At 36.8% G+C, this 10000-nt stretch overlaps 2 protein-coding genes across 8 annotated transcripts in view; one reads left to right on the top strand and one right to left on the bottom strand.

Annotated features, from left to right (window-relative positions):
* The window catches only part of mlip (muscular LMNA-interacting protein), a 62470-nt gene that overhangs the window by 39142 nt on the left and 13328 nt on the right, over positions 1–10000 (top strand). For all 7 annotated transcript variants that reach the window (XM_009307055.5, XM_073920493.1, XM_001341587.9 and 4 more), the window contains 2 exons: positions 1138–1182; positions 4484–4609. In XM_009307055.5, the coding sequence (XP_009305330.2) occupies positions 1138–1182; positions 4484–4609 (171 nt within the window). The remainder of the gene's footprint in view (positions 1–1137; positions 1183–4483; positions 4610–10000) is intronic.
* hmgcll1 (3-hydroxymethyl-3-methylglutaryl-CoA lyase like 1) overlaps positions 2219–10000 on the bottom strand; it is a 245051-nt gene continuing 237269 nt past the window's right edge. The window contains exon 12 of the transcript XR_012388667.1: positions 2219–4982. The gene's annotated coding sequence lies outside the window, so the exon portion shown is untranslated. The remainder of the gene's footprint in view (positions 4983–10000) is intronic.

Genomic DNA, 10000 nt, shown 5'->3' with positions numbered 1-10000 from the left:
ATTTTTATTTCTAAAACAAGAACATATGCTTATATACAGTAGAAAATACTTATTGATTTTATAAATTTTAGATATTTGATCTGGAAGCAAGCCAAAAAAAGTCTAAGAACAGCATTTTTATTTTGCAGTGAATATCAAATCAATAAAAAACAATGTTCACATTCATTCATTTTCAATCGGTTTACTCCCTGAATTTATCAAAGGTTGCCACTGTGAAATGAACCGCCAACTATTCCAGCATATGTTGGCCAGTCAGTCAACCAGTTGACTGCAGCCTCTGGTGGATTTACATGGGAACAGCAGGCGCAAATGCCACATGCGAGAGAAATTTGAGATGTCTAAAGCATACACAGCGGCCTCTATTGGATTCACAAAAACAAAAACTGCTAAAATATTTACCTCCTTTGATATACTTTGTGATTTCCAGAAATGGAGTACACAGAAATGGAGTACATATCAATAATCAGCTTGGGTTGGTAGTAGGAGAAAAAAAAAATTAAATTGATCAGCATAACTCTCTAAATTCATACATATAGAGTTGAATTCAGAATTATTAGCCCCCCTGAATTATTTTTCCCCTATTTCTGTTTAATGAAGAACAGATTTCTTCAACACATTTCTGATCATAATAGTTTTAATAACTCATCTCTAATAACTGATTTATTTTATCTTAGCCATGATGACAGTAAATAATATTTGACTAGATATTCTTCAAGACACTTCTATACAGCTTAAAGTGACATTTAAAGGGTTAACTAGGTTAATAAGGTTAACTAGTAGGCAGGTTAGGGTAATTAGGCAAGTTATTGTATAACGATGGTTTGTTCTGTAGACTATCAAAAAAAATATATATAGCTTAAATGGGATAATAATATTGTCCCTTAAATGGTCTTTAAAAAAATTAAAACCTGCTTTTATTCTAGCCAAAATAAAACAAATAAGACTTTCTCCAGAAGAAAAAATATTATCAGACATACTGTGAAAATTTCCGTGCTCTGTTGAACTTAATTTAGAAAATATATATAAAAAAAATAAAAATCAAAGGAGGGCTAATCATTTTGACGTCAATGTATAAATATTGAATATATGATATAAAGAAATATTTCAATACTAACTCTTAATCTTCTTTGGTTTTAGGCCAGCTCTCCATTTCAACCCTCTGTAACTACTGAAAAAACTATGGTAAGTGTTTTTTTAATGGATTGATTGTTTTATTTATTTATTTTTTTGTATTAGCATTGAACATGTTCACCTCAGTTTGTGCTGCAGTACTTTGTTCATTAGATATGGACTGAAGACTTTTGTAAAGGAACGTTAGCAATAATGTTGGCTTTTATTCTCAATGACTCAGCTCTGTATGCTACATTTTAAAGCCTTACGTATGCACTTCTAAGGTTGCTTCCCCTGTATAAATCATGTTAAACTCCGCGGACCTGGTATAACGGGTCCGTGACGTCATCGACTTTCGCTTTAAGATTTAAAGGGCTAGCATTGCACCAGACCCCCTTAAGTGGTTTCGTTTGAAAGTGTAGAATCTATATTTTATGCTCATATGCATCACTTTGGTTTTTATTCTACTGTACAAAAGTTATTTACACTTAAATACACAGTATTTTGCACACCCGAGCTGGGTATTGAACATTGGTTCATTTTCATATTTTTCATATGACACATGTACAAGTTATAGCTCAAATGAAAGCTCTTGCCGGTGCTCATATGGTTCTAGCATTCTTTTTACTGAATTATATTCACATATCAAACAGTTACCAGATGAATCACTGTGCTTCCATGGCGCAGAAGTGAAAACAATACATTTATGATCAATAAGCAGCCCCAGATAGCACAGACAGCCGTCATCTTTTACCTTATGCTGTGCGCTTCAGGGCCATTTCTCATCTGTTTTTGAGGTGATGTGCATAAGTAATCCTTTTATATGTCTGACATGGTCCAAACACAGTGAATTATGTTTGATCAAACAAAAGAATAGTGAAATATGAAAACAATGATTGCTCCCTGTGGCTTGTACAGCCCCTCTCATCAGTTGGAATACAATATCTTTTGCATAGATTATGGTGGAGACATTTTTCTTTTTTCCTATGATTACAGACATGTGCAGAAACCACCAAAATTAATTACAGTACGCTAGACCACACACAACCTAATAGGTACACTTTCAAATTTGAGTTTCTAAAAAAAATACAAAAAGTGCCTCTGTTTTAGGTGTTTATTATGACACAGACAACATATACATATTTTAAACACTTTCAATAGTGTTTTATGAAAATTCAAAGGGTTTTCTTTAAAATGATACCAAAGTTTTGCATTTACACCTCTGCATGTGGATTTGGGAAGCTTTTAAATTTGCGTGGGCAAAATCCAGGCAGAAATCCTAAAATAACAGCAGAGTTTAACTGGTTAAAGCCTTAAGTATGCACTTCTAATGTTGCTTCCCCTGTATAAATCATGTTTTGAATGGCTGTATGAATTCTGTGGCAGCAATTTGTAAACTTGAAACTTTGCAACTTGCAAAACACTAATGCAAATAGAAAAGAGAGCATTATGAAAACTGATGAACTTACAATGAAACAGAAAATATCTGTATCATAACTCATTTAGGACACAAACCGTCTAATTACAGTGCGTAATGTACATAAAACTGTTAAATTACAATCAGAGCAAACAGCTCTAATAACAGTTTTGTTTACACACATTTCATTAATCTGCCTCAAATCTTTCTAAAAAAAGTTTTGGACCGACTTTAGTAGGAATGAGACTTTTTATTCTCCTCATGATTGCTTTGTTAGTTTAAAGACTTTGTTTATGTGTCGTTTTGATGCTAAATGTGTTTGTGGCTTTGGGACTGTGGGATAATAATTCAGCATGAGCATTTGGGAATGTTGCTATAGTGCTAAATCACTGCTTTGAACGGAGGGTGTTGCCAGATTGTGTGTAAGACTCTTGGCTTTGTTTTTAAACTGCTCTCTAAAGAGAAAGAGCTTTACATTTGGAATATTGTGCCTAATGTGGAGAACCGTGAAGTGTTTTGCAGGAGGTTTGATAAAGAGTTTAAAAGTGGACATTTGTAGCTGGAAGGGCATCCACTGCGTAAAACATGTGCTGGATAAGTTGGTGGTTCATACTGCTGTGGCGACCTCAGATTAATAAATAAACTAAGCTGAAAAAAAATGAATGAATGAATGAATGAAAATGAAAATGCATGAATTTCCAACGCAATCTCACAGCAATTCGTAACTTTTTGATTTAGTGGCAAATTCGTATGAATTTGTACGATCTAATTCGAACAAATTAGTATGATTTGCTCATCACCCAATGACGGTTGGGTTTAGAGGCGGGGTTTGGTGGCATGCCTTCTTTTAAAAATTGTACTCATGAAATAGTCACTAAACTGACAAACTGTAAAATACTCACGTTTCCTTGTGAAATCAGGCTGGAATTTCAGGTAAAATGCAACTGTTACAAATGAAGGATGCTTTGAATTCTGGCATTTATCTCAAGGGATCTGGCCTTATTTGTTTTAAAGCCACATTTCATGCAACTGAACTATATTCCCTGCTACAACATTTAATTTATATGCACATTACTGATATAAAAAAGTAGATATATCGTCACCTTAGAATTATAAGGTTCTATCTGCGTTCTGAATTATTCTGAAATATTGAGCTTCAAAGTTTTTGCATTCCATAGAAAACAGTGTGTAACATTTTTTTAAATAAAACGTCTTAAAATGTAAGCAACTCATAAAAAACATCCCATTATTTAAATAAGTTTTTGTTTTATAAGAATATGCCAATAACTCAATTTTGACAATAATTTCAGACAGAACGTTATAATTCTAAGGTGCAATATGTTTCAAAGTTGAGTTTGGTTTAAATTTATGCAAGTTATTTTATAAACATAGAAAGCATGGTTAATGCATGCAAATTGTCTTCTTTTCAGCTCAAAGTACCACACAAATGCTTTTTAACTCTGTGAAGTTGCCCCTTTTAAGCTTTGATCCTAATAGTGTGGCGTTTTGGTGACTGTCGCTTTAAATTCAAATGAGATTGTGCTCTTTTAAAAAGCGGGCGGAGCTACAAATACCTGTGTGTCAGCATATTGGAAGATTCAAAAACAAAACTAATGCCCTATGCTACTGAGGGAGAGATGGTCACTAGTGGGCGGGGCTTTCCCCCTCTGATGACACGTACAAAGGAAGAATGTCAATCAAAGTTCTTCTGCAGACTGTTTTTATGAAGTGTGATTATAAACAAATACAATTGATGCATTGCTACTATTAAAGTCTGGTTATATTCATAGAGTCTTGCCACACTACTATGTTTAAACTCTTTATAAAAGTGCATAATAAGTCCCTTTTAATATGAAAAATATCCCCATGGTCGGGTTTGTCCACAACCCAGCATTTCTAGAGTGTTGAAGTGTGAATTATGTTGGGAATTATAAAGATTTTTCTTGTTTTTCCTAGACAAAACCTGGAGTTATTAGACCAGTCATTATAACGTCCAGATTTACAGAAGATCAAGACGAAGAGTTCCATCCAAATCCATTCAAGATCCTTCACGGGAACAAATCCAATCGCTATCAATACAAGGTAGATCTTATTCAATAATCTAGTGCATTGATCAATAACTGAACATCAGACTAACTGCATATGTCAGTTTCATAATTACACTTACCGGCCACTTTATTAGGTACACCTTACTAGTACTGGGTTGGACCCCCTTTTGCCTTTAGAACTGCCTTAGTTCAAGTTCAAGTCAGGAGCGGCACCCGGTGTGGTCCTTTGCTGCTGTAGCCCATCCGCCTCAAGGTTGGACGTGTTGTGTGTTCAGAGAAGCTCTTCTGCAGACCTCGGTTGTAACGAGTGCTGTCTGGACATTCTCCTCTGACCTCTGGCATCAACAAGGCATTTGCGCCCACAGAACTGCCACTCACTGGATATTTCCACTGTTTCAGGCCATTATCTGTAGACCGTAGAGATGGTTGTGCGTGAAAATCCCAGTAGATCAGCAGTTTCTGAAACAATCAGATCAGCACAACTGACGCCAACAACCATGTCATGTTAAAAGTCACTTCAATCACCTTTCTTCCCCATTCTGATGCTCGGCTTGAACTGCAGCAGAATGTCTTGACCATGCCTACATCCCTAAATGCATTGAGTTGCTGCAATGTGATTGGCTGATTAGAAATTTGCGTTAACGAGCAGTTGGACAGGTGTACCTAATAAAGTGGCCGGTTAGTGTAAATATGTCGTAATGGTGAGAGGTTCACTGAGCAGAAAAATGCAATATATATGCATCGTAGTATGCAATGCTTTTCAACATGCCATGGGCCATTATAGATTTTTAAATGCATGTGCTACAGATACTCCAAACAACCATAAGTGCAATTTTACACAATTTACACAGACTCAATGGGTTCATTTGACACACATTAGATAAATGCAAAGCATTCTGCATGCAAATGAAAGGTAATTTAGTTTATGTCAGAACTGATCTGCACCTGCTGTTACTGTTATTTGTGTACATTGTGTGTGTGTTGTTTTGGCATCCGATTGACTAAAGTAATTATGCAAATGAGGTATTAGATTAAACACATTGTGCTAGCGCAGTTTCAGATCTTGTGGGATGCGTGCTGGAGGAAGCAGCAGACGGAGGTGGGCGGAGTATCCAAAATCCATACTCAAGTAGAAGAACAAGTACTCGAGGAGATTTTACACAAATAAACGTATAAGGAGTAACATTGGACAACTATGATCACAGCATACATCCATACATCCATTTATCCATCCATTCATCCATCCATCCATCCATCCATCCATCCATCCATCCATCCGACTATCAATCCAAACATCCTTTTATATATCCATCCACCCAATTATCCAACTATCCATCCACTCATTTTCCATCCATCCATCCATCCATCCATCCATCCACCTATCCATCCATCCATTCATCCATCCATCCATCCATCCATCAAACCATCCATCCATCCATCCATCCATCCATCCATCCATCCAGTCTGTTTGTCTCAACAATCAACAAGTATAATCACAGCATCCATTCATCCATCAAACCATCCATCCATACATCCATCCATTTATCCAACTACCCATCCACTCATTTATTCATCCATCCATCCACCCATCCATCCACCCATCCATCCATCCACCCACCCATCCATCCACCCACCCATCCATCCATCCATCCATCCATTTGTTTGTCCGCCCGTCTGTCCATCCATCTATCCGTCCGTCCATCCATCTATCCATCCATTTAACATCCATCCATCTATTCGTCCATCCATCCATCCATCCATCCATCCATCCATCCATCCATGTATCCATCTATCCATTTGTTTGTCCGCCCGTCTGTCCGTTCATCCATCCATCCATCTATCTATCCGTCCATCCATCTATCCATCCATTTATCATCCATCCATCTATTCATCCATCCATCCATCCATCCATCTATTTGTCCATCCATCCATCCATCCATCCATCTATTCATCCATCTATTCATCCATCCATCCATCTATTCGTCCATCCATCCATCCATCCATCCATCCATCCATCCATCCATTTATCCAACTACCATCCACTCATTTATTCATCCATCCACCCATCCATCTATCCATCCATTTGTTTGTCCGCCCGTCTTTCCATCCATCCATCCATCTATCCATCCATTTATCATCCATCCATCTATTTGTTCATCCATCCATCCATCCATCCATCCGTCCATCTATCCATCCATCCATCCATCCATCTCAATGTTCAACAAATATGACCACAGCATCCATTTAACCAGCCATCCATTCATTCATCTTTCCTTCGCTCTCTCTCCTAATATTCCACAGCATTCATCCATCCTTCCATCTTTCCTTCCCTTCCTCTGTCTTTCTCTCTCCCTCCCCACTCTCTCTCTGTCTCTCTCATCATTCGACATGTACGATCACAGCAGACATTCAGACCTGTGTTGTTGCTGCTGCTGAGTTCAGTCTCCACAGTTGTGAAACAACTTCAGTCAATCCATCTGCAGATAAATAATACAGCGTCCAGCCCCTCCATTATACCAAGAGAGAGAGAGAGAAAGCAAATCAAAAGGTCACCATTCCATATGTACTTCAAAAGCAATGTAAAGTGTCGACTGAAATTGATTCATTTTCTCCCAGTAGCTTCAACGTATCCTGCAGCCTCTGATTTATCCCCAGCGGGATCAGGAAAATACTAAATCACCAAAACCCAATTCAATAGGATAAAATCATGCATGCAACATAACCAGATCCATCAGAGAGCCCAAGCACATTATTCAGTGCAATATACTGCTTATTACACTGCGTATGGACATTATTCAAGTCTGCTGTCATTCGTATGTGCAATTGCAATATATTGATCTGCACGTTTTTAAAACATCTTCTCATTTTCGACACTTTAATAAATTATAGGATTACAGATATTTACTGCTACCAATTAAAATACAGCAGCCTATATAAAACTAATATCAAATACTGATTAACCCTGAGCACCTAACCCCCTTTTTAGCATGGAGTGCTCGTTTAAATAGACGTTTCACTCAGTTTGAGCAGAGCTTTGATCACGAGAAATGCAAAATTAAATATTCTTGTTGTATTTTTTTAGATACATAAATAACATAGGTCCATCAGAGGGACCAAGCACATTATTTATGGAGGAAACACAGCACAACATACTACTTATTACACTGCGTATGGACATTATTTAAGTGTGGTGTCATTCCCATGCGAAAATATTGATTGACACATTTTTAAACAGCTTCTCATTTTGCACATTTTAATATATTACAGTATTACAGTTATTTACTGCTACCAATTAAAGCAGCACCCTATATAAAAGTAATATCAATTGGTGATTAACCCTAAATTATGATCACAGCATCCATGCATCTGAGTAAACCTGGACTAAAAATTGATGTCACCTTGAAAGCAGGGATAGAGGAGTATAATCTTAATAACAGCTGATTTACCTTACATACAAATAAAAAAGCAACCCAGACGACAAGAATCCACATAATATTATACCACAAGTAAATACAGGATAAAGGAAAGAACCAAACTAAGGTCCTAGGCACGGTAAATGACTAAATAGAAACCAAACAAGGTGAACATAATCAGCCAATGAGTAACCATTAAAACAAATTAGCTAAAAGAAATGAACACTGTCAGACATTTTGCACACTTTAATATATTACAGAATTACAGTTATTTACAGCTACAATTTTAAAAACAGCAGCCAATATAAAACTAATATCAAATAATGATTAACCCTGAACAGCTAAACCCTTTTTAGTATTGAGTTTTTTTGTATGAAGTGCTCATTTAAATTGACATTTCACTCAGTTTGAGCAGAGCTCTGATGCTGAGAAAGACAATTTAAATATTCCTGGTGTTTTTTTTTTCAATAAATAAGTAATAAAGGTTCATCAGAAGAACCTGGTACATTTTTAATGGGGGGAACCACACTGCAATATGCTGATTATTACACTTTGTATGGACAATAATTCAAGTCTGCTGTCATTCATATGCGCAAATGTGAGGTGAAAATATCGATTTGCACAATTTAAAACGGCTTCTCATTTTGCACATTTTAATATATTTCTGTACTACAGTTATTTACTGCTACAAAGTGAAAAACAGCAGCCTATATAAATGCAATATCAAATAGTGATTAAACCTAAAGTACGATCACAGCATCCATCCATGCATCCATCCATGCATCCATCCATCCATCCATCCATCCATGCATCAATCCATCCATCCATCCATCCATCCATCCATGCATCAATCCACCCATCCATCCATCCATCCATCCATCCATCCATCCATCCATCCATCCATCCATCCATCCATCCATCCATCCATCCATCCATCCATCCATGCATCAATCCATCCATCCATCTATCCATCCATCCATCCATACATCCATCCATCCATCCATCCATTCATCCATCTATCCATGCATCAATCCATCCATCCATCCATCCATACATCCATCCATCCATACATCCATCCATGCATCAATCCATCCATCCATCCATCCATCCATCCATCCATCCATCCATCCATCCATCCATCCATCCATCCATCCATCCATCCATCCATCCATCCATGCATCAATCCATCCATCCATCCATCCATCCATCCATCCATCCATCCATCCATCCATCCATCCATCCATCCATCCATCCATCCATTTATCCAATCAAATAAAATATTCTCACACAAGTAAATACAGGACAGAGGGAAGAACCAAAGTATGGCCATAGGCCTAGAAATGCAAAATAACTATTCTCTGTCTATTTTTTTTTAGAAAAATAAAAAATATAGAGAGCCCAAGCACATTATTCATTAAGGGAATATTATACTGCGTATGGACACTATTCAAGTGTGCTGTCATTCGTATGCGCACATTTTTAAACAGCTTCTCATTTTGCACACTTTATATATTAATATATTACTGTATTACAGTTATTTACTGCTACAAATTAAAGCAGCACCCTACATAAAAGTAATATCAAAATAGTGATTAAACTTAAAGTATGATCAGTGCATTCCTCCATCCATCTGAGTAAACTTAGACTTAAAAGTCACCTAGGAAGCAGGGGTAGAAGAGTACTGAATGTCAATTACAGCAGATTTACCTTACTTACAAATTAAAAAACCAACCCAGAAGACAAGAATTAACATAATATTAGACCACAAGTAAATACAGGACAGAGGGAAGATCCAAAGTAAGGCCCTAGGCACTGTAAATGGCTAAATAGGAACCAAACAAGACACAGGTGAGCACAATTAGCCAGAGAGTAATCATGGAAATGAATCAGCTAAAAGAACTGAACACTGTCAGACATTTTAAACAGCTTCTCATTTTGCACACTTGAATATATCACAGTATTACACTTATTTACTGCTACAAATTTAAAAACAGCAGCCAATATAAAAGTAA

Source organism: Danio rerio, chromosome 13, assembly GCF_049306965.1.
Source record: "Danio rerio strain Tuebingen ecotype United States chromosome 13, GRCz12tu, whole genome shotgun sequence".
In the NCBI taxonomy this organism is placed as follows: domain Eukaryota; kingdom Metazoa; phylum Chordata; class Actinopteri; order Cypriniformes; family Danionidae; genus Danio; species Danio rerio.
The sequence above is the reverse complement of the archived record's forward strand: the minus strand, read 5'-3'. Positions and strand labels throughout refer to the sequence as shown.